Here is a 25,762-nt window from a genome sequence, read left to right as displayed (position 1 = left end):
TATTAATGCATTAACTAACAAGATTTAGAGGTGAGACCAATAACTGCTAAAACTTTGAATTACTGATGAATTTAATGTTGTGAGATAACAGTACCAACTAAAATATGATACGCAAACCTGGGGCTTCTTTTGTTGATTGTGTAGATTAAAATAGACACAAATTCTTTGTAACTCTTCCCATCAAGAGCGGAGTCTTTTTCCTCACCCTTGAATCTGGACGGTCTTGACCAACAGAATGAAGATGACATTGCTGAGTTCCAAGGCCAGGCCTCAAAAGACCTTGCCCTTTCCATTCTTGCCCTCCTGGAAGGCTTCTGCCATATGAACGAGCCTCAGCTAGCTTCCTTGAGGATAAAACCCCACATGGAGGGAGAGGCCCAGCCATTCCAACTAAGACCCCAGACATGTGAGTGAGCTCGACCATGTCACATGGAGCAGAGGTGAACTATCTAGGTTGAGTCCAGCCCAAATTACCAACCTATGAAATCACAAGCAAATAAATGGTTATTGTTTTAAATGAATATGTTTGGGGTGGATTGTGAGATACTAATTTATAACTGATACAGTGACCAAGTCATAGATTCACAAATACTGCTGTGGTTTGTTACCTACAGTAATCATTAAAGGAAATGTTCCATTTCCATTGAAGGCTCAAAGTCATTAAAAAGTCATTCATGGACATCAGAACATGAATGTTGTAGCTTTACTGTCTTCTCAATGAGACTTATTGTAGTTCTGGTAATTGGCTCCCCTTAGCTTTCCTTCCCTTGTTTTTCACCAACTGCTAAGTTCCTATTTCTTCTCCTCAGGAGTAAAATTTTGTAGATTCCTTGTGGAATCTCAGCTGTTTCTCAAAAGCTCAAGGTTGGGCCTGGATCTAAAAATCCTGGTCATATAGTCAAGTTGTCCTGAATGACTCCCTGAGGCCACGTATAAACTCTAAATAACTGAATATTGGGAATTGGTTGCTTTGACCAAATGTTGCCCTGTGACTGGGTGTCCTCTCCTGGACCCACAAAGGAAGCAGACACGTGCTGGGCTCTAGGAGTCGAATATACCTACATTCATAGGCTTCATCTGCCTCCTCATCCACAAGTTCCCGTTGGGTGAGGAACGGTTGACGGCGTCGGATCTCCTCAAGCATCTTCTGGGCCAACACCAGTTTCTCAGATATTTCCTCAGGGCTAAGTTCCTGATCTTTCCCATAATAGAGCATCTTGTTGTTGATCTCTGAAAGGAAGGACATGGTGAGAGAAGACAGTAGGGAGAGATGACTGGGCATTTGACAGTGATGTCACTGAAAACATAGACAGTGAAGACAAAGGGAAGGGCTGATCCTAAAATGGAAAGAGAGACTCAGCAAAGACAGCATGCTGATGTTCATGCTGTGACTGTGTTGGCATCAGAGTTCATCATATATTCCAGGGAGAGGTTAAACCTGAGGAAATCACTCTTCTTTGCTTTTCATTTGGTGTCTTCAGAACAGGAATGGAATTAATACAAAGCCTGCCCTGATTTCAGCTGAATCTGGTTTCTATTCTGATTCAAAACCGTTAATATTTAAGACACAAATCTGGGGTCTTTGACCAACCTTTTATATAAAATACATAATATGGAGAAAATGTTCTGAGTTATCTCCTGTCACATGCAGTATGCATTGGAGATATTAATTGCAATTTAGCCATGGATTTTACCCAAGCTCTAAGCCAAAATGAGTGTATATTGACAGTTGTTTAAATAAGTCTTTCAGATTGTCGTACAGACTAGATATGATATAGAGGTTTGCTATAGTAGGATGTGAGTTTTTGCTCATTAATATATACATTTTTTTTGCAATTGCTATTTGCCTTCTGTGGTATGACTGTTTGTCAAGATTGTGCCGTTTTGACTTTGGGTCGTTCTCACCCCACACCCCACATCTGTAAGTAGGACGGAGAATTTCAGAACCGCAGGGACTGCTGAGGCTCAGAGGCATTAGATGAGTTGTCTGAATACTGGTGGAGCTGAGCAGGCCTCTGGCTCCCTCTTCCTACTACATATGATCAGATGATAGTTATGTAATTGCCACCTTGTCCTACGGCAGCTCTAGGAGAGGAAGCATTTTATCTTCCTGGCATAAATGAAATTGTCTGTCTTTGGTTTACTATGATCTATGTGGTTGGCCAGACAAGATGGGGAAACAACACTGGTCTCACATAAATCATACCAGGATAAGGGCTTGTATTTTATATGGATAATAGCTTGAAGGTCACCAGTAGTTATTTTAGAGGTGGTTTGGAGATGATTGGGAATAAGGAATGACACACTATTGGTGTTGTGAAGCATCCCTGAATTCTGAAGAGAGGGAGATAAATGGGAGAAGAGGTTTTCAGTGTTGTAAATATTACTGAGAAAGTTTTAGGGAAACCAAGATATGTCTAAAAAAAAAAAAAGAAAGAAACTTACGAAGGGATTAAATATTCACTTTTCAAGTAAAGTCTAAAATATTAACTCCTGAAATAAACTAAACATAGATACTTTTCCTCAGATCTAGCACTTGCAATGCTGAATTTCTTGGCATTTTGATGCAGATATCATTTTTACAATATGGCTTATTTTATTTTAGTCACATCTGGTCTAGATTAGAAAAAGGAAATACAGAGAATAATATTTTTGCCTTTGGTCTTTGAGACTGTTCATATATTATTTTAAAAAAGGTAAAAACTGATGGAAATTATTGTTTCCTCTTTACATTTCTTTTGTATTTCTTCCTTCTTTCCTATGCCCTAAGGGTCAAATAAGAGGACTTAGATTCTTTCCAAATGAAATAACTTAGAATCAAAATTTGAGCTACAACAGGAAAGGTGACATTTTTTTCTCAATGGCTTAATAAGATGCTGGCTTTATTTGCTGCCTAGAGGGACATTTATTTCTTAATTAGATGAGATCAGCTAATCTAGGTTTAATCTTACTTTTTGAATAAATCAACAGTAACTCTAAAATATTATAGGAAAAGAATATTTTATTGGTAGATGCAAAAGCATGAGATAGTGAGGATGGGAGCAGGGGATGTTTGAAATGCATACCATTTGTTTCTATTATGTATTATGGGCACCAAAGGAAATATAGCAAAAGATTAATCTTGGCTCCATACATCCCTTTTCCTGGAATATGCTCTCTATACCTCAGTATAAAGATATGAATCTTCCACTGTGGGTCCCTTTATTGTCGTTGTGCCCTTGAGATGCACCTGGAGTTGTCATCCAGCTCTTAATATATAGGATAATAAAAACTATGGAAACACACAAATACTGTATCTTAGCAGACTGTAACCCAAGGAAATTCTCTTTATCTTAGAACAAACACAACCGCCTGTTTTCTGTCAGTAAATTGAAGGTTGGCTTTCAGTTTGCTATTAAGATAGTCTTCAAAATGCAGCCTGCACTTGTGAGAAGTTAGAACACAAATAAGTAAACCCTCAAGAAGAAAGGTAAAGTCTGCCACAATTTTATGCTTTAGGGCAAAGAAATCTTCCACAACCCCTCTTGGCTTTTCTTCTGGATTGGTGACCAGAGCATGCGGCCTGCCTGGTCCTTGGGAAAGCATTATAGAGACAGTTTAGGACAATTTGCATTAGTGGACAGTTTACTGCCACTCTAAAGGCAGTGTTTTCACTGCAAATAATTGAGAAATATGTGACTCCTACTCAACTCTTGCATTTTACAGACAACACAGTATGTAATTCCCTCTACCAGAAAGGTATTTTGGCATTCCATTTCTGTGAAATGCCTGGAAAGGGAATGATTTTCTACATTTATTTTTTATTTTTTTGGCCTCGCCACGCCGAGTCCTAACCACTGGACTGCCAGGGAATTCCCTCTACCCTGTGCATTTACTATTGAAGATAGACAGATAGTAAGCAGAGATGAGTGCTCAGAAGTCCCAGGTAAACAAACTTGAAAGAAGATCTTACACGAGTCTAAACCTATAACACTCTAACAACAGGTCCTGGCACACAATAAACACTAACAGTAGCCACTATTTTTATTGTTGTTAATAACATGAAAGATTCCTTGGCATGAAGCTAAACCAAAAGAGAATATATTTACCTTGGATTTTATCCCTCACATCGTGGGCTTGCTCTGCAAGCTGAGTTGCGTGGTTAATGGTATCCATGCTTTCCTTCTGAGCCAACTGGCTCTTTCTTGTGGCTTGACTTTCCTATAAATAATCCACATAAATACCAGATTAAATTTGCAAGAAGGAAAGGTTGTGTATGTGCATGTGGGGGTGGGTGGGCATAATGTATTCCATAAACATAAATTTCCCTGACATGTGAAAGTTCTAGAATATAGAACATGGTCTCAGAAATCATGCATGAAGACGGATGTGATGACCCGCTTTAGAATTAGAGATGCTATTCCTAAGCCATCAATCACAGTTCAACCCAAACCAACCATCTTATATATGTAATTTACCCTTTGAATTTTTATTGTATCTCAAGATGCCAGACTAGGGAGTTACCCATGTCTGCTGATCAGTTTGACATTGTGCTGACTGAAATGCTTAAAGGTTCAAAGGGAAACTTGCTGAGAAAGCAGGCAGATCTCAAAATGCTCCATGCATTCAGTGGCTTCTGGGTGGTCCAGCCACTGCTGCAACTGAATTACCACAGAGATTTAAAGGATTATGCTCACTGTGCTAAATGCTGCCTTCCAAATTCCCATCAACATTGATGGCACTTGTGCACAAATAACTACTCAAGCAGCTTTGGCTCAGAGTGAATGAAGTTCTTCCCTGAGAAGCCATTTTCATTCTTTCGACTCTGTTTCACAGAGCTCCCATGTAGGATTTGTCAAAATGAAATCCCAGCTCAAATGTGGCTCCTGAAGAAAGGATGTGTGGGTGTGCATGTGTACTTGTGTATTTCTCTCTGTGTGTATAAGGTCAGAAGCTGATCTAAAAAATGGTTCAAGGCCAGGACACAGGCCTGTATGCACAGCATGGGGACGTGTACTTCCTTTTGGCATCAGAAAGACTGACTCATGGGTTATATTTGAGAGGAGGGAGAGTTCTTCAGTCTGGCATTTGGTGAAGTGCCCACTTGCCTCGTCCAGTATCTTTTTGGCTCAGCTCTGCGACAAAGGGCTGCAGTACCTGACTGGACTGCAGGGTGATCTGCACAGAGTTCTGGCTGGTAGACCCCCCCCCCCCCCCCGCCAGGACAGGAGAGTGGCTATTTCAAATTTCTCTCCTTTCATCCACTGTTCCAGCCGGAGGATTAGGCCATGATTTTACCTGGAATGTTTTTACACTTCCCAAGCATAACCCAAGCAAGTGGCTCTTCATCAAGGAAGAGAATGCAGACATGGTATCCTAGCAGACACATGCCCCAGGAGCTTTTCATCAGGCATTTTATCCGAAATCTCCTCCATACAAAGCTCCCTGCGCAGCAAGACTGCGGCCATCAGCCCCTTCCATAAAGCATGGGCTCTCTGAATGGACATTGCAATCTTGAGTCACGATGTTCTTTCCCTCAATTCCAGTCTCCCTCTTATCCTGTTCTAATGTTTTCCAGAGACACAAAAATCTGTGGCCACTTTAAAATTAGATGATACAGAAAATAAGATGAATCTATTCTTGATGTCACCCCTCCCCGCCTTTAAAAAATAGGGACACAGACATATAAAACATTAAAAAAATTTTAACAAGTTGATTTTTGGTCCAGTTTAAATTGAGTTATACTTAAAAAACACAACATGCATATTTTTGACTTTGGCTTCATCCTTCAAGGAAAAAGATTTATTGTTATTACTGTGTTCATTTAATTGATTTCTTGATATGGAAACTTTGAATTATTGAAGTAATGAAAGACAGCTGGCGGATGTCATAGCTCTAAGACAACCTCTTCTGACAAACACCAGAGGGCGCTTAGATATATGTATTTAATAAAAGACAGCGGCAAAGAGGAACATGTTACTTTAAATTGCAAAATTACTGGATATAATATATAGTGACGCCTTATTTGAAAGTTCTACTTTTTTCTTTAACTTTGATTATGGAAGGAAAATAATGATATGGGCACATGGTAAAACAGGTGCACCCTGCTTTAAGAAAAACTGAAATTAAAAAACTAGCTTACAACTATAAGCCGGTTGATGTTTAGCATTACAAATGGATTAATCATTTACTCACCTCAACAGTGAATTTTCCTTGTACATATTTGATGCAAAAAGTGGCAAGAATTTTATTTATTATACAGTGCATATAGTGTACCTAGAATACTATTAAATTGAGGATGATACTATCTAGGATGGTCATATACTTTATTGTTTAAACTGGGACACTTTTGAGAGGGAAAGGGGAACTTTTAATAATCACTCCGGGAGACAAGCATAAACAGGGGCCTTCTGGACAAAATGGTAGTAGGAGTATTGGCGTGCCATTTCAGAATCTGTACAGTGATATCTAATTTGGGTTTAAATATCTCCTAAACATTGACTTCCAAATACCTTTCCAGCCTTGATCTCTTCTCTTGAGCTACAGACTCAAATCTCTGGCAACCACAGAGAGCTCACCCTTAAAAGGTCCAGAGAAATCCATTCTGAATTTTTAGTCTTGGCCATCTATTTCTCAAAGTCAGAGCTTACATCCTTGCAACTCTTCATATCCAATTGGTCACTGAATCATTTTTATTCCACTTGTCATTCTGGCCTCTCTTCCTGGTCCCCACCACCACAGTCTCACTTTACCACTGCTCACTGCAAATTCTTTTCCAATGAAGACAAGGCAGCAATTGACCACTCTTGTTTGGACTACTGCGGCAGTCTACTGATGGTGTCCCTGTCTTCAGAGTCTTAAACCTACCATCCCCACTTCAGAGGAATGTTTCTGAAGCTTCACACCTAATCAGCTCATTGTTGTAGGTAAATGCTCCAGTATCTTCCAAAGTCCACAGGATGAGCATGGTGGGCAAGGTTCTTCATGATTTGGCCTCTGAGAACTTCTTCAGCATTGTCTTCTGCTCCTTGCTTTAATATTCTGCAAGGCCAAGGCCAAAGTTCTTCAATCTTCTGGTCAATTGGAATTGAAACATATTTTGACTTTTTGTCCTGTCTTTTTATCAGGATTGGAGATCAGGCTTGGAGATCAGGCTCAGATGCTTTTGATGTGTGGAAGTGACCCACTTTCCTCCCAACCCTAAAGATCTTTGTACGTGTTGATATATGGGGAGCTTTTGCTGTGGCTCCCCATAGGGAAGGAGTAGGGAAGAGATGGAGGAGATGGAGAAGTGGAGGGAATGGTGCAGCACCCTCCTGGGCCAGCCCTTGGAGACTGGGCTCTACAGTGTACCTTTTGGATCCAGATGGCAAAGGGCAGCACTGAGATTGAGAGAGGGCCACCATCTTCACTTCTGCTTGTAGCCTAGTCCCACTCTGACTTTGAGCATGGTGGCTTTGGGGATATGGGAGAGTGGAATCTTGACACAGGCTTTGGTACTTTCATTACAGACATGACCAGCAGTGGCACAAGTGAGACCTTTTTGAGCAGCAGCTATTTGGGAACACAAATGCATGGGCATCCTGTAGGGGTTTCCCAGAAGTAGCAGGTGGGAAAAGGCAGTAAGATTTATCAAAAGGGGGCTAGAGGACTTAGATATGGAGGTCGGGAAAAAATACAGTAACTTTAGGTTAATATAAATTGTGAGATTTGGATTACATGAGATTCATGTGACAGGTACTTTGCATACAGAGGCATAGCTGACCCTTGAACAACGCAGGGGTTGGGGGCACCGACACAGTTGAAAATCCACGTATAACTTTACAGTTGGCCCTCTGTATCTGAGGTTCTGTATCTGCGGACTCAACCAACTGTGGATCATGTAATACCGTAGTACGTATTTACTGAAAAAAACCCTGCATATAAGTGGACCCGTGCAGTTCAAACCTGTGTTGTTCAAGGATCAACCGTATTTTCAAGTTCAAGAGGCAACACTACTGTGATTTTTTTTATCACACTGTGGGAATCTACAGTGAAATCCTTCACTCTAGCTAAAGATAAATATTAGTTACTTTTTTGATAGCAGGCTTTCTAAGACAAAGCTTTTCTTAAATCCTTCTAAGAATCAATTATGGACTTTTCTAGACTAAGGGCTTGAAGAATGCTTGAGAAGTCATTAAGACCCTCTCTGGGTGTTTGTTTCAAAATGTTTCAGCAGGTTCCTTCACCATCAGGACTGTTTGTGTCGTTGCCAGGTCGCCAGAAGGATGTTATTTTCAATAAGAATCAATGGCAACAGCTGGGTGAATGCTCCAGTCGCTTTATCATCAACTTCTGGCTTTGGTGGTCTGTTCTCATTGTTCAGGAGCCTTTTCTACTGTGATGTCCCTTTCAAGCTTGCACTATTTCCTCCCCATGAAAGGCTGCATTTAACTTATATTGGAAGTAGGAAAACTGTACAACAAAAGAATCAGTAACTCCATGTCTGAGCTATGGGAGGAACTAATCTTGGTGAAAACATTTCCTCAAGAATTTGAGACACTTTCAGCAAGTTCTAGCCATGACACAAATGAAATTACGAGTTTTCACAAAGATTTCTTTCTTGGTATTTCCTTTGAAACTTAAGCGATCTCACTGCTCTTCAAACGCTCATGGTTGGATTAACATGCTCCATTGCATGGGAACGAGGGACACAATTTTTATATGCATTTAAAAGTAGTTGAATCTTCCAAGGATCCAATTAGAGTAATTCACATTTTTAGAAGCATAATCTCTTAGTTTAAGAGGTCCAAGGTCAAAAGAGATTATCAGAGTTATTTTAACCTTTATTTTTGTAGAAAATGAGAATTGTTTTTGAAAAGAACTTCAACAATTTATAACGTCAAACATCAGTATCTGAAAGCAGAAATTCCAGAGTACTCTGGGCAGAACTGGTGGAACATAATCAGGGAAAAAAATGTGTTAAACATTTTAACATGTTAAACATGGCGCCTTGTAGCTTAGTTGTATTTTTTTTATTAGTACAGAGGATGGATATTTTTCCATTAGGCTCTTGGGGAATGTGTTTAATAGTCTCTCACATTGACTTTGCTCATATTTTAATGTTTTTCTTGTTAATTTGTGAGAGCTTTTACAAGTCATATTTCCCTCGACATTTTTCTTAGTCTTGTTGAATTTTTTCATTTATTTAGTTGTTTTACTAGGTATTTGAAATTTTATCTTGTCAAATCTATTATTTCTTTTTATTATAATTCTTCACACTATATTTAAATGTATTGTTATTTCCTTTCAAGGTTTAATAATTATCTAGTTCTGTTTTCTTGTAGATTTGAGATTTAAACTCAAGTCTTTAATCTGTCTGAAATTTATTTTAGTATATGGTATAAAATGAGGGTCCAAAGTGTTTTTTTTCCTGCCAAACTGCAAAATTGCTTTCTCAACACAATTTCTCTTCTTTCATTATTTAATGCATACTTTAGCAAACATTTAAATTTTATATTCTATATAATAAAGTTTATTTCTGGATGTTCCACTGCTCTTAGCCATAAAATGTTAAGGTGACAGCTGAACGACTATCCTAATTAAAACATATATCAACCATATTTACCAGCAGCAAATACAATGAAAGTTTCCCATAAACCTGTTTTTTCAAGGAAACCAATCAAAATGGGAAGACACAGTAGAGACCAAGTATATTAACTTTCTCCTCAGGTCTTGCCTTGATTTATTTTAAGGCACCTGGGTCACTGCATTTTTTCTGGGCTGTGTTAAGCCTCAGTCATTTGTGACTAGCCAGTCTCACACCAGCTAAATCCTGTCTCTGAAGTTAGTCCCAGAAACTGAACACATACCCTTCCAGCTAATTCCTCCACGTCAGACAGAAGGCTTTTCATTGTGTTTTCAGCATTGTTGATCTGTATCTTTCTTAGGACATATTGGTTTTCTCTTTCTGACAATTTTGTCTGTGGAAAAAAAAACACGTATTTTTCCATAGTCAGTAGATATGCACACCAGCTTTGTAAAAATATGCAGAAAACTCTTTCAGTGTAAGAGGACTCAGAGCAGAGTGTGAGCCTTTATTCTCAAAATAGTGGGGTCCACAGGCTACTGCAGGCTGGTATGAAGTCTGAGGTCTGCACAAGGGGGTGGAGGGCTCTAGGGGCAGAAATTCTGCAAGCTCCACTTACCAGGCTGGAGATTCTGGCTTGGGCTGTGCTGGTTCTGGGGAAAGAGTATCTTTTCCAAATTTGCACAAAGGCACAATATAGACTGGCAGTGGCCTTGGGTGTCTGAGCCTTAAAACTTCAATTTCGCAGGTCTTGGAGGAAATGATAACCCACGTCAATCAGTGCAAATGGAGTTTAGAAATTCACTTTCCTCTTTTTGGTGTAAGGAGAACAATTCTCTTTATTTCAGACCATTTTCCCCTTTCTTTTCCATTTTGAGCAGTTTGGTCCAAATGTAGCTTTCCTTCGATTACTTTGGAGTAAGCCCTTCAATCTTGGCACTGACTTCCCATCAGCTATAATATTATTATATATAATATAATAATTATTTCTACCTTGAAGTTGTGCTGTTGGGGAAAGAGGATTCAAGTGGTATCAAAAGGACTGAGTCTGGGTAACTCCTCTGAGAATTAGTGCCTTCATGTGTCCAAACAGATGAGTCTGGTTAAGAACAATTCCTAAATTGGGAATAGAGTACTCACTAAGATTCCCTCCAGACCATCCAGGTTCACAATTTTGTGATTTTTGTTTTGTTTTACACTTTGCACATTTGGGCAATTGCTGTGGATATCATTTGCACCTCCAAAAAGCAGACTAATGAGCACTTTCTATGTTAGGTACTGTTCTAACTGCTCTGCATATAACAACTCACTGAATTCTCTCAACAACCCATGAGATGGGTATAATAATTATCCTCAATTCCAGATGAGGTAACTGAAAAATAAAGAGGTTAAATAACTTACCCAAGGTCACATAGCTAGTAAGTGTCAGAGCTGGGATCTGAATCCAAGCATTCTGGTGTCAAAGTTTATGCTCTTAACCATTATGCTAAACTGACTAACAAAGTAAAAAAATATGCTGGTATTAATTCTATTATCCTTTCATCAAATCATTATTGTTTTAAAAAATATCCGTTGGTTGTGATTGAAGCCCATGATTTAAAGGGGGGAAAAACACCTCTTAAAGCTTAGACATACAAGCACTGTTATGGTTTTTGACTATTGCCTGTCTTTAACTTGCTTATTAGATGTTAACTACTAGATCTAGGAAGAGAAACAGAGCATGTGAGTGTGCTTGTGTATTTGAGTGTGTGTGTGAGATGAGAAAGAATGTGTGTCAGTGAGAAGGAAAGGTAAGGGCAGGAGAGAGAGGGAGGGAAGAAGGAGGACAGAGAGAATGAGAGTGTGTGTGTTAGTTTTTAGAGAAACTTCTGAAAACGCAGCAAACTGAAGCTAAGGTAATGGTATGTTTGCAATGTTGACTTGAATAAGCAATGTACAGCTCCACTGAAATAAGAGTGTTTCTCCTCCATCAATAGCTTTGTACATAGATACTAGTTTTTTAGTCATTTCATTTTCCATATTAACCTTTTTAACAGATGACAGCTCTTGGTTTAGGCTGGAGTTCATGACTGTAATCAACTTTTCATAATTTCCTAGGTCTAACAATCTGTAATATAACCACTGGACTCAGATACCAAAATGGATAGGAATTACCAGGAGTGACCCTATGAAACCAGAATGAAAATACACAGAAGGTATACCATTCCTGCATACTTTGAGGAGGTAGATGGTGGAGTTGATTTCATTCACATGCCTATGAGCAGCGGCACCAGATGACACACTCAACAGACTGGATTTGCTTTCTTCAATGGAGAGCGCTGCTAACCGAAGGTCATCAGTCAGATCCCAGATGCACTTATCGCAGCCTGGAGGTAAAATGGGTATGTCATTTCTTCAAAATCAAAGGTCAGCTGGGAAGCATGCTGCTTTAAGTCGATTATTATATGCACTTCCTTGGTTAATACTACTTGTAATTTTGTTTCCTGAGGAGTTGTTCTGGGCCAGGAACTAGTCCTTACACTCAAAACAGAGTAGGGCCTAAGATGAGCCAAAGTGTACATCGGGCACTTAAAACGTAACAAAAAAACAAACACATGCAACTGAAAAGTAGGTTAACGTGAACACTAAAGGCTGAACTGAGAAAGAAAGGAAGCACAAAGGACAAGGCATCTGAGAGATGGGTGGCAAAGGAGAACCCTCCCTCCACTTTTCTTTGGTGGTAGGAAAGCTGTCTGGGATGACTCTCTCCATGTCGGGCTTTGGGCTTCTGCTTGGTGCCGGCTAGTGAAGATGGAACGCGCCAGGCATTCCCCCTCTCCTAGCAGCTTTTCTTACTGCCTATTGAGGCTCTAGTGCCTTCAGCTCACCCCAGGGATGTCTCAGCGCCTCCCCATGGCCCGACCTCCTGTCGGGATGAATGGTTCAGCAGAAGCAGGTCTGCAGGACATCACTGTTTGCGAATATCACTCCCTGATAGCTGACGAACCTGCACACGTGGTTAGGTAGGTGGCAGTTTCTCGCTGCTTCCTGCATTTCACGTTTGAGTTCCTCTGACCACTGTCATCACCCCCAGGACCCAGCGCCCTCCTGTGACACACTCACAAAGGACACCCTTTGAAACTTTTCTGTTCCCAATCTCTTTCCCCCAGACTGCACTCTCTTCTATAGAACTGATAAATGGAGACTAAAGTGTTAATGGTTGTTAATATGTTAATTTGTTATTTGAAGTTCAACGCAGACTTCCTCATACGCTCTCTCAAAGGAATGGCTTCCCAGCCAGTACATCAGGCTGGTGGAAAAGATGCGTAGGGCCAAGCAGGCACCTTGATGTCTTTAAAGTGACCTTGCTTAGGGGGTCACCTATGCTGTCAGTGTGTAAACTCTGTCCTGCTTGTGCCTCCCAACCTATGTCACCTTCAGTAATATTAATCTCTTGTGCCCAGAGGGACTGAGCGGCCAAGATACTTTTGTTTGGGGGAAGGGATATCTAATATTAAAGCAGTCTTTAAACCACTCTACCTAAAGCAAATATTAGTTACTTTCTTGATAGAAGGTTTTCTAAGGCAAAGCTTTCCTTAAACCCTTCTAAAAAATCAATCATGGACTCTTCTAGGCTAAGGGCTTGAAGGATGCTTGAGAAGTCATTGAGACCGGGTCTGGGCATTTGTTTTGAAATGTTTCAGCAGGTTCTTGCACCATTAGGATTACTCATGATTTGAATAACCAGATGGGCAGGAAAGAGAGAAGGCAGCTCCATTTCATAAGGCCTGAATATTATATTTCTGGTGCCACTTCAGATTTAGAGTGATTTGAGAAAAGCCACTTAAATCTCTTGGGATCTCAGTTTCCCCAGTGTTGTAAAGCGTAGTCTGTGGATTACATTATCTGAGGACCTGAAGAGATAATACAGAAAAAGGAGCTAAAATGAACTCAGTCGCTGGGAACTGTATTTCCAACTTAGCCTTTATCTACTAAGTAAGATGCTGAACTTAAAGACTTGATAAAATAAATTTTCTAAAATAGAGCTGTTTAAATGTAAATCACCTATCTGCCCATTGGAATCAAGTGGACTGAATGTCTTTTGTTTAGGGTCCATTTGGTTGAGGCATAGACAGGGTTAAAGCCAAGGGTGGGACTCAGGCAGTTTCTAGAGAGAGTGTACTGCATAGCTTTTCTTAATCCTACACCTGCAGCACATTAGAGAAAGTGGGGTTAGTCAATCATGTACTGTTATTTTTACTTATGGTTGGGCAGTCCATGCCTGTAGGGGGTTCAGAACCTTCTTCCAAGCATTCTCCGGTTACGCTGTCACATGGGCCTCCCCCACAACTGCACACTGTGGGAAACAAAAACAAGAGATTAGGGATTCATTTCTTAATGCCTAAAATATGGCAATGTTTTTGTGGTTTGTAGAAATACTGGCTATCGGTATATAATTCTTCAATGGGGATTAATTATATTCTTTCTTAAGATCGTGTGGAATACATGATTTAGTGATTATTCCTCTCACCCAGTTAAGCCCCAGCTCAGGGAGATTTTTAAAGGTGACCCTGGGGTAAAAGTAAATCTAAATGTTCTAGGATTCCTTTCCCAACTATTTGAGATTCTGACATGACTCTGCAACTGCTTCAGTCCAAAGAGCTCCTGGTCAGTTTCACAAGGTACAAAATGATCACAGAGTCCATCATTCAGCTGGAATCTGAAAGCCATCCTTTCATCACAGTCAAATTCTCCAGTTAATCCAACTCCAGGTTTGATTACTGCCAGGTGTGAGGGAGGAGCAGCCCACTAGGAGTGAGTGAGGAGACACAAGAGCGATTCTTGGGTCCCACAGTGCTTGACTCTTGGCAAGACTGACTCCAAACCTCCAAATGATAGCTATCAGTGGGATAGCTAGTAACAATGTCGTGGAAAGAATTAGGACCACATTTACATGAATTTAGAAGATCTGAGAGCCCATTATTAATCTACTAATAATTTTCAAGAATGCCTTTTGGAAAAAAACAAAAACAAAACCCTAATCTCACCAGACTGTTCATTTTCCACTGAGTTTTGGAGTGGAGATTAATTTTTTTTTAACACCTTTATCGAAGTATAATTGCTTTACAATGGTGTGTTAGTTTCTGCTTTATAAAAAAGTGAATCAGCTATACATATACATATACATATATCCCCATATCTCCTCCCTCTTGCATCTCCCTCCCACCCTCCCTATCCCACCCCTCTGGGTGGTCACAAAGCACTGAGCTGATCTCCCTGTGCTATGTGGCTGCTTCTGGAGTGGAGATTAATTTTTAATATTTACAAAGGATTTCTTAAGCTATCTAGGCTAGCAATAAACTGGAATTGTGAATTTCCTCCCACCTCTTAACTGTCTTTACAGAATAATCATAAAAAATTAGCTTCAAGGGTAACATACATTTATTACATTTTGGCTGTTTAATGTTCCACAAAATGTAAATTTATTAAACAATTCAGCAAGATCATGCTTTATTGCTTCTAGCATCAGCTTCTTTTCTAAGACTGATCTGCATCTCTGTAACTTAAACATGAGTTTACATATTGACATGAGTCAATATTTTGAGAATCAGGATGTCAATGTTTAAGTCTTTGATTTTGCCAACACTCTTTGTGATGCCCACTTTCTCTCTCTTTAGTCTGACTGGGCACAGAGCTCCTCTCCACTCTGTTATTCTTGGGGTTATGCTTCTGTGCACATAGCTTTCCTGGAGACATGTTTACTTTTATTGCGACTTCTGCAGATCATATTTGTTTCCTTCTCAATTTCAAACTCTTCACTTCTTAAAAATCTCTTCAAGTGGAAATCTGTTTCAGTGAGAGAATCTCCAATTGAAGCATGCCACAAGAGCACATACCTCTCCCTCACTCTTCTTCCCCTCAAAGTCACATAAGAGAAGGAATATTCAGTCTCAGCCTCCCTTTAGTCCTAGAGGAAGGCAATTTAACTTTACTTCTGAAGAGCTTCACTCTCTGAGGCAAATGGATTGGAGAAATCCTGAATAAAATTTGTACCTTTCAGTCTAACTGAAGTCTGACCAGGAAGATTTCTTATACTATCCCTGAAATATTTACTCGGCTAATGTGAGGAAATAGGGGGATGATTAAACTACCTATGGCTTGCTAATCTATTTCACTGAAATGTTGATTTTACCAAACATAACTAAAAAGAGACACATAGCTTGCAGAGTAAGAAAATTGATGTCAAGCATGCAAACTTTCATTCAGTCCTCTGGTCAATGACAGGTCATCTATGGAAGTCTGATTTACTTCTTTGATCAAACTTGGAAGGACATAAAGATGATAAGACAAAAGTTCACTAGTGTCAGTGTCTCATGGTTCATTCTACCCATGAGCTAAGCTACATTAGTCTTGATAAAAATACCTACCCCTAGGAGTATGGGATGCACATTCCTATATTGCCCTGGAAAAGTGTCAAGGGAGTAATTGCAATATTTCCCCAAGATAAATTCATCTAAATCCAGCACTGACAGAGGCCCTGCTCCTATCACACATGTGCCGGCTGGGTAGCTGCTGCAGCATGCACAGCACCGTACCTGCACAGTTCTTGGCTCTCCTGGCATCCCCATAGTAGCCAGGTGCGCAGTGTTCACACTTGAATCCGGTGGTGTTGCGTAAGCAATTCCTACACTGGCCAGTGACCTCATCGCAGTCTTCAAAGATCAGGTTAGGATCTGAATTTCCACTGCAGTCACATTTCTTACAGGTGCTTCCAATCAGCAAGGGGTTTCCATAGTAACCAGGAGCACATCTGAAGGGGAATCACATGTTAAAAATTTAGCATCCATAGTTTTCTTCCTTTTTATCTTCTTTCCTACCTAGAAGAAAGTGTAATGAATATTTGTGTATTGCTCTCCCAGAATTAATTCCCACTCTCCCATCTTCCTAATAGGACCAGACTTTTAAGGAACTACCCTTCCCCATTGTGTTGTAGCCCATTCAGCTCGGCGAGACCTTCAGGTGCAGGAGTGTCTGGATATGACCAGGGTGGGGGCATTTTTGGTCACCTCAATGACTGGGGTACACAGCTGGCATACGATGGTGGTACTAGATATGCTACATTTGGCCGTGAGATATGCCACTAGGGCATAGCTAAGAACTGTCCTGGACAAAATGTTAGTAACACCTTTACTGAGAAACACTGGTATGTATTCTACCTTGCCGTAGTGAATTGTTCTGATAGCCTAAACCTGAGCCAACCAGTGCCTGGCATTGTCCTGGCCAAAATGGTTTGGCTCAGGAGTGATTCAGTTGGAGTGGAGCTCAGGGCTCTTGTTTGAGGGTTGTGTGAAGGCCTTCTCTCCCTCTGCAGGTGAATGAAGAGGCAGGCAGCACGCTTAGCTCTGGTAGCCATCTTGTGACTGAAGGAAGACAGTGCGGAGACAAAGCAGAGGGCAGAGCTGGGAGTACCACAGATAAACAGAGTTGGGGCCAGATGGCCATTATTCTGTATGTTTTAGATATATGAGCCTACAGAGGCCAGGTGCCTAACTGCATTTGCTGTGGAGGCAGAGCTGAGGCCTACGGTCATGCCAGCTGTCCTTAATAAGAGACTCCAGCCCAGGTGGAGAGCAGAGGCTGAACTACTTCCAGCCTTTGCTGGCCTTGCCAAGCTATGCACTCTGGGGGGGGGGCGGGGGGGCTGCCTCTGACCAGAGGAAAAGCACCTTTCTCTACTTTTTCCAAAAGGTAACCTGTCGGCCAGCAGAGGCCCTGCTCTGAGTGATGGGACCACAGGCCCCACCTAAGGGGGCAGCTGCTTCTCAGCTCCTATCAACTGTTTCTATACTGTAGCCTTGAGGGAATGAAGGATCTGTGTTGTCAGATCTTATTTTTAAAGGAAAAAGTTGAAATTCGGATTTTTATGTGAAATCTCAGTTTTTAAAGGTTGGCTCAAACTTTGTAAGAATACTTTTTGAGGCAAACTACATGCTTTTTGGCTGGCTGTGGCCCCCTCTCTGCTATGGACCTCAATTAGTGTTGAAGACTGGCTAAGGTGGGCTGAAGATGCTTTGGGAGTGGCTGGAAGGAATGTGCAGTCACACCGTCATGGGACTGAAGGTCAGGCACAGGAGTTAGTTTTGATGAGAGAGAAAAAGAAGAGAGCCAGTGAAGGTTTCTGAGTGATAAAAGTGATGGTGAATGAAGCCGGTGTCGGCATCAGAGTTCAGGATGGACTCTGGGCTGGAATGGGAGATCAGGGTTGGGTGGGGAGGACCTGGGGTGGGACCTATGCCTTGGGAGTGGAAAGGAAGAGAAGACTTTCCAAGGACACCAATAAGAGCCAGCCAGCAATAATAGGACACCACCTTTTTAAATGCTTCCATTTAAAGTAAAAGAATCATGATTCAGAAGATTTGAAAAATAGAGAAATGAAAAAAAATCACATCTGTAATCCCAAGATCTTAACAATCAGTGTTCAACATTTTGCATATGTTTTTCCAGGTTTTATTCCTATGTCTCAGTTTTTTGATGTAGTTGTAATGATGGTGTATGTTCAATCACTTGCAATGTATCTCATGACTTCACTCAGGTAAGTTCATTTAGTTACCACAGACACCTGGGAGGTAGGGCACGCAGGCTTGGCATTCTGAGGCTTAGAGGCTACTTTGGTTTTCCAAGCTCACACAGCTAGGAAGTGACAGCATAAGACCCAGACCTTCTGACCCTGATGTTCTTTCCTTTGCTCTGCCCTGGACCACACTGCTGCTGCTATAAATGAATGAGTGAATTCATCCAACAGAAGGACAATTCATGTCTATTTTGTGTAAAGCACAGAGACACAGGAAGAGGAAAAACACATAGCCTATGCACTGAAAGAACAGGAAAAGAATTAGGCATAATTATACAAACTCTAGAAGTCGAGGACTATGAAAAAGATAAGAATGAATGTAAGTGCCACACAACCCACAAAGAGACATCCCCCTGAGGAAATGTTCGATAAATTTTATTATTCATACTCATGTCTTTGTACCTTTGGTTCACAGGCCCTCTCATCCCCAAGTCAGCATAAATCATTCCTCTATGGAACACATGGCTGGATTGAATTTCTATCCTGTGCCGCAGTTCACCAGAATATTAGATACTTAGGCTCACTAAAATGGGACTCAGATCTGCCACCTCAGTGTGCAGCTGGGAAGCCTGAGGTCTGGGAGTGAACAGACTTGTCCAAGCTCACAGAAGCCAGATGCCAGTTGCTTTCTTTTCTCTGTTTAATTCCACTGTATTTGATCTCCATAGGTGGTCCCCTGGTCTTCTACTAGTCAGAGTCTCAACCACAGTGGAAACCTACTTTGAGTCACTTTGAATTTCAAGAATATCTTTTGGTGGTAGGCTCAGAGGCAACTCTGAAGTCACAGTCCCAACTTCAACCTTACAGATTTTATAGAATGAGCACACGAAAATTTTGTACTCCTGGCACCCTCTAACCCTGACTTTATAGATGAGCAAACTACAGCATGGAGAAGCTGGACAATTGGTTCACTGCTTCAGGGCTGAAGCATCGTATGGGACTCCAAGCTTATGCTCTTTCCACTCCAAAATCTGGCATTAATGAGTTAACTAATAAGCCCATTAATGATATAACAGTTGAGTAATTAAATGCAATCTATTAATACACCTAATTCCTGTCCTCGAAGAGCAAATTACAAAAGATACAAAGGACACAAAAGGACAAGGAGTTGGATTTAGAGTCAGCATTGGAGCCCAGGTACCCAGTACTGGTGCACTTTTATTTTCTTCCATAATCTTGTTTCTAGCTTTATTAATGACTTGATTCACTTGGAGAAAATAGAGCTGATAAATTTACAGTGTAAATGAAAGAACTGTGACATACGAACTTTGTCATTTCAGTCAGTGATCATATCATTTGGGAAAAATGGAAAACAAAAAGATATGTTTTTTGGAAAAAAATGCTTTTGACCAAAAACGATTATTTTGGGAATTTTTGTAGTGCTTTCCCTCTCCTCTGCTCCTTCTCCTTTTCTTCTCTTCCCAAGGCCATATACCTCTTACTGAATGCCTTTATCAAAGGTGCCAAAATTCCCAGCCTAGGTGGCATAGAAGCTTTTCTGGGGGGGATGTCACTCTGTAGCTGTCATCTGGGTTAAAATTAAATGAAGAAAAAAAAAAGCACCTGTTACATAGTAGGTGCCATATAAATGCTCTCTACTTCTCTACGAATGACTGGGAGCTAAGGCTAGGAAAATATAAGTAACCCATTCCAGGTCACAGGGCAAGAATCCAGAAATGGGGCAGGGCAGAGAGTAGGGAGTAATAAGAATTCTATACAGATAACAGGGCTGATACCTTAAGTTTGAAAAACTTGACGCCTGCAGAAAGAATCAGACTAAAGCCCTGAATCATAATATAAGCCTCAATAAATGTTAGCTTCCTCTTCCTCTTCCTCCTCTTTATTACTGTTTTCTAACATCAAGGTCATCATCAAAATCATTATCACCATCATCATCGTCTCTGATGATACTATGTTCGGCCTTTCCTGTTAGGATTTTCAGGTCTCCCTGAATTTGCTTTAATTTGCTCCATTCTTCTTTCCTGACCCTTAGGCAGTAAGATCCACATGATAAATCCTCATACGGTTTTAGCATGTCTCTCTATCCCCTGCAGAATTGAATGGATGAAGGTACACTGTTAAAGCTGCCGCAAGAGACAATGTGGAATACTAAGGCATTGACATCATATATGTTTATTAACTGAAAACTTTGCGTTGAACATTGAGGGTCAATTGTGTGACCTTAGATTAAGTCTCTTCATGGCGCTGAGTCTCAGGTCCCTCATCTTTAAAATGTACTACTTAGGAGCAGAGGGACGGTCACTCTGGAATGAGAATGAGAATTCAAAACTCCTGTCCATTCGGTTGTGCATTTTATAATTATTTGCATCAGAAGATGACTTCCATTTGCAACCTCTATTCAATTCTGGGTCTTTGATTTTCCAGGCATGGGGTGGGAAGTGGGGGATCAAATGGGGCAAGAAATGACTGACTCTTGTCACTACATCGTGCCTTCTTAAAGGAACATTAAAAGTTCTGGGTTTTTTTAGTAAAAAAAGTTTTGAAAAAGTATTATTGAAACAAATATAACTCAGTGCCTGCAATGTTCTAGATACTGCAATGGAGGAAGAATGGATAGAGAAATAAGTAAGATGCTACTTCTGCTGAGAAGCTCATATTTCAATGAGATTTTTAAAAACTGTTTGATTTTGAACAAGTGGCTTAACCTCTCTGTGTCTCACATTCTTTCTCTGTAAATAAGGATGAAAATGGCATCTCATAGGATTTTTTTTTTGAAGTTTAAACATATCATTGCAAGTGAACTGCTTACAACAGTGCCTGGCATAGAGTAAGCACTCAATAAATGTTAGTTATTATTTTTATCATCATCATCATGATCATCATCTAAATGTAATAAAATGTGGTAAGCTCTACAGCTGACCTCGTGGATTGTAAGAGCAGCAGGTCCAGCATGGGGAGTTTAAATTGTGAGGTGAGAAAGGACTCTGGGAAGAGACAGGCAGGGCCCAGAGCAGGCTAAGTAACATGGACCTCACTGGGAAGACAGCGTGTTTTGAGCTGTTCTGCACAGCACTAGAAGAGGCTCATGTCTTACGTTCAGACCAGTGTTGCTCAAAATTGTATGTAGTGTGGATCCTTGTGAAAAGAAAAACATTCATACAGAATATCTCTTCCAGTGTTCATTTAAATTACCTTTAAATATTTCAAACATAAAACTAAGTAGTAACTCCTTATGTCTATGACTTGTATACATCTTGAAAAACCAAGATAAATTTTCCAAATAAAACAAAACTATAAAATGGATCGAATTCAAATTAACAGTATTAATTCAAGGCAACGGATGATGTCGTTGCAACTGAATGGCTACCTGCAATGTGATGTGGTAGAGGACTGTCTGAGTTCAGCATGCATGACCTGCCCTGTGCTGTGTCATGACTCTGTGTGCCTCACTGTCATGTCATTCGGCCTCCAGTTGTCTGTAATGTCTCACTGACACACCATCAGCCATTATTTTCTCCTCAGCTCTGAGGCAGATAGATCCCCCTTTATTATAAAATGGTACTTCAGAAAGTCCAGAACATGTTTCAATGAACTTTTTTCTCAAGATTATCACTGAAATGAAACACAAAATTAAGAAAATACTCACTGAGAACCCATGAACCTCCACGAATATTTCCAAGGACACCAGTCAGTGGCTCTTGAGCCCCAGTTTGAGAATCACTGTTTTGTGTTTTGCGGGTGTGGTATTAAAGGTTGAAATAGAGCAGTAGTTCACAAGTCAGTGAGAGGATTGATGTGAGAACCAACGGGGAATCAAAATATGGGTCCCCAGGCCTCACCTGAGAGGTCTCTTTTCAGTGGGGCATGGAGTGGGTGAGGGAGGGCTAGGGAATCCAAAGGTTTCCAGGAGATACTTACACACAGTCAGACTTGAAAATCACCCCTGATTAAATGATCTTTAGATACAGAAACACCCAGAGTGTTCTTGTTTGAACTAACGAGATAGATATCCATGCAAATCAGCTGCATATTTTTCAAAGATCTTGTGGAGAGATCTGAGTTTACAAATTCATTGAAAACATATTAGATGCAGTTTAATTGGGACAATTTAACAACTTGATGATTAAACTCAAAACAGAAACCCCCTCTCAGTCCCAGAGTCAAACAAATCAAAAGCAGTTAAGGCCACCTCCTGTGGGATGATCCAGTCCCTCTACGGGAAGGAAACCACTCCTTTCACTACGCTTTTGAAGAGCCTCTGCGTGCCTTCTCTTTAGCTTTTCATTTTTTCTGTCTTGCAATGAATGGTTTTCAGGTTTGTCTCCTCCCCTAGCCTTGACTTCATTGAGGACAAGAGAACATGTCTTAGATGTATTGCATCCCTACCCTTCCCACCAATCCGTTTGTGTGGTCATTTCTATTTTGAAAAAGAGTTACCTGGATTGTCAGGTCAAGTTTTGATGTAAAAGACCTCAGTGGATTCTTTTTAAAAGAACAGGGTGAGAGGAAGGGTGGATGGGAAAGAGAAGGAGAAAAGAAAGTTGCTCAAAGTGATCCTCCCCCAATGCAGATGAAAGGCCTTAGAAGGGATGCTTACTTCCAGCACCTTTGTAGATGCAGCCTCCTGTCAAAGAGAATCTACTTAACAGACTAACCATTTTTCTCCTCCATATCAGAAGTTCATCTAATTCATTAATTGTCAATGTTTAAAATAGGAGACTCTTAGAAGACATTCGGGAAAAGCAGAATGGGAGAAGAATCCAGATTTTTAAGCCAAACTTTCCAAATCCTGGTTCCACCACTTAGCAGTGATGTGACTTTAGATAAGTCACAGTTTCCTCATATGCAAAATGATAAAATATGACCTCCTCTCAGGGTAGTTATGAGGCTGAGAGAGGACATAGGAAACAATCAATAAAGGGCACTATTTCTAGCTAAGGAAACTGAGATTCAGGGAAATGAGCCAGCTTGTCCCAAGCACACATTATGCCAGCAGTGGCAATAGGACAACAGGCACAATGACTCGTACTGTTACCAGTTAATTTTTATTGAGCATTTATTAAGTGCCAGGTGCCATACTAAAAACTTCACAGTATTACTCACAACAGTCCTACGAGGTGGGTATTTTCATTTTTTCCTTTCTGGAGATGTGGAAATAGCCACTTAGAGATCAAATAACTTGCCCAGGAGGATCATAAAGGGTTACAGCTGAGAGACAGACTCAGCCAGGCTGACGCTACATCTCAACACTGCACTTCCACTTCCCAAACTAGTGCTCTCTCCTCCATCCTATCAATCCAGGCCCAGGCTAAGCAGCAGATCTGACTGAGCCTTGCTGATTAATGGCAGGTTCCAGGAGCCTCTGATGTGGGCCAGGGGATTTATCATCTACAATGCTACGTGTGAGGTGGGCATGATGTCCTGTGCCAGGCCCCCCACTGTCGCTGACAGAACCCTAATCCGCACCCCTGTGTGATTTTGTAGGACTGAGCCCTTGGGGCTGAGATTACTCACTTCTGGAGGAACTTGCATTTGGTCAGCAGGACTCTATTTAAGGCCATTAATTCCCCTTCAGGAGCCATACAACACCCATTAGCTGGTAATATTGCTCAATCCTTATCCGACTAAACTGAGTTAAACCTCAGACACTGAGGAGAAAAATCCCCATCCTTGGCTGATGAACAATCCTCTCACCCCCACTGAGCCAAGATAATGAGTAAATCAGGTGGCTCATGTTCCTGGGTCCCCAAATAAGGAAATACAGAAAAAGCATGTCACCAACATTAATCAGCCAAAGGTCATCTGATCATATCTAGAAGTCCCTCCTAAAAGATGACATTCATATGGTCCCTCAGCTTTCACTTCCCTGTTCTCTTATAGTAAGAAGGGGGAAAATCCCACAGCTCTTTAGCAAAAGAATTATCCACATTTTGCACATTTAATAATCACAATAACAATGCCCTCAAAATACAGAGATTTTTCTATGTACCATAGACACTGTGGCTTTTTAAAAAGAGTTCCAGAGCTACACTTTTAGAGATGGAGGGTGTCTTCCTCGGAAATGAGATGGTATTTAAGGTTTACCTTTTGAGCCTAGGCTGAATCTGTGAGCCCCACCCAGGGCAGTAAGCAGCGTGCTGCGGTGAAGTGAGCGCGCTGCAGATGTGGGGATGTGGGGCTGTATGTCTGACCGGTCCCTTCTGGCCCTTCCCTCCCTGTCTTGAGGACACCACACATCATTGCACTGCCTAAACACAGTGGGGAGGATATTAATGGCATTTATGTTAAAAATAAAAAGGCCTCTCTGTGAGACTCTTTCAGTGAAAGCCCTTTTATCTTAGAAAGCTGTGAGCAGCTGAGGGAGGATGGGAAGTGTCTTGCCAGGAATCATTCAGTGGGAGTCTTGCACCCTTGCTTGCCAAGGCCATTCTTGTTTGAGCAAAGCCCAAAGCAACTTAAAAAAGAGTGTTAGGTGTAAATACCAAAAAGGGATTCAGAAAATCCAAACTCATGGAATTAGTTTACTTTTCAGGAGAGGAGATGGTATAAAGAATAGGTTAAATAATAGGTTTGTGCTTTTTTTCAATGTATCACTCTAATAACTGACCAGTTGATAAAAAAGGAATCACTGAAGAAGACTTTCTCTCTTTCTCTCTCTCTTTTGGACATTAATTGTACTACTGGTTCTCAGTGAGAGTGAGAGAGAGAGAGAGAGAGAGAGAGAGAGAGAGGATTGTTACCAAAATCATCTCGAGAATCTCTTCAAAATACGCATACTCATTTTTCCTCTTTCCTTGCCCATTTATCCTGAGATGTAGCCCTGGACGCCTAGGGAGCATTCTCATAGCTGTATATGAGGCATGGGATTTGGGAACGCTCCCCCAAGGGGTTCTGAAATGCTATCTCCCACTCCCTCTTCTTAAGATCTACTGAACGAGAGAATGGCAGAGCTGATGAGTTTAAGAAACAGGAAGTTTCCTTTGACCCCCATAGCACATAGTGACTTTCAGTAGCCTACCTTTCACAGTTAGGTCCAGCATAGTTTTCTTTACAAATACACCGAACAGCTCCATTTTTCCTATAGCAGGATTCTGCAAAACTGGAATTGAAAGAGAATATCAGAAGTCAATTCCATACATCACTGAAGAGACTGTCTTAACTTTTGATTTTGATTAGATCGTCTCTACCTTGGTCCCCTCAAGTTCAAATGGGTACAATCATTTGCTTCAGTTAAATTAAATCTTCCTCCTTTCAGGAGAGCTCAGACTATCAGGCTCAGACAGAAAATGACACACCACTGGTGACACCATTTCCCATGTCTACCTCATTTATTTTTCCATAGAGGCACTTTATTATTTTTACTTGAAACAGTGGGAATTTCCAGAACATCAGGTATATGTGTATGTGTGTGTGTATAAATATATATGTATATATTTTTTAATGCAAGTGTAAAACACATATCCTAAAGCTAGAGTAAAATAAGTAAATTTTACCTGTGATTTTAGATTTCTATGAGAATTTTCTCTTATTCCTACCACTTTCTGTGTATTCACTTGAAAGTTTCCCTCTTTATTCTGCACTAGCTCTCTTTCACTCTTCAAGGTCATGAACCAATTCTAAACTATGCTTTATAATCTCCACAA

At 40.7% G+C, this 25,762-nt stretch overlaps 1 protein-coding gene across 7 annotated transcripts in view; it reads right to left on the bottom strand.

The window, feature by feature from the left end:
* Positions 1 to 25,762, bottom strand: part of LAMA4 (laminin subunit alpha 4) — a 147,798-nt gene that overhangs the window by 67,556 nt on the left and 54,480 nt on the right. For 4 of the 7 annotated variants that reach the window (XM_059941382.1, XM_059941381.1, XM_059941380.1 and 1 more), the window contains 7 exons: positions 25,138 to 25,218; positions 16,123 to 16,337; positions 13,776 to 13,883; positions 11,762 to 11,913; positions 9,831 to 9,941; positions 4,089 to 4,200; positions 1,063 to 1,230 (listed from right to left, as the gene is read on the bottom strand). In XM_059941382.1, coding sequence (XP_059797365.1) covers positions 1,063 to 1,230; positions 4,089 to 4,200; positions 9,831 to 9,941; positions 11,762 to 11,913; positions 13,776 to 13,883; positions 16,123 to 16,337; positions 25,138 to 25,218 — 947 coding nt within the window. Of the gene's footprint in view, positions 1 to 1,062; positions 1,231 to 4,088; positions 4,201 to 9,830; positions 9,942 to 11,761; positions 11,920 to 13,775; positions 13,884 to 16,122; positions 16,338 to 25,137; positions 25,219 to 25,762 lie in introns of all 7 variants that reach the window. The other 3 variants (XM_059941383.1, XM_059941384.1, XM_059941385.1) reach the window with 3 other exon arrangements.

The sequence above is a fragment of the Balaenoptera ricei genome, chromosome 12 (assembly GCF_028023285.1).
Source record: "Balaenoptera ricei isolate mBalRic1 chromosome 12, mBalRic1.hap2, whole genome shotgun sequence".
Classification (NCBI taxonomy): domain Eukaryota; kingdom Metazoa; phylum Chordata; class Mammalia; order Artiodactyla; family Balaenopteridae; genus Balaenoptera; species Balaenoptera ricei.
Note: the sequence above shows the minus strand (reverse complement) of the source record. Positions and strands in the feature narration are given on the sequence as shown.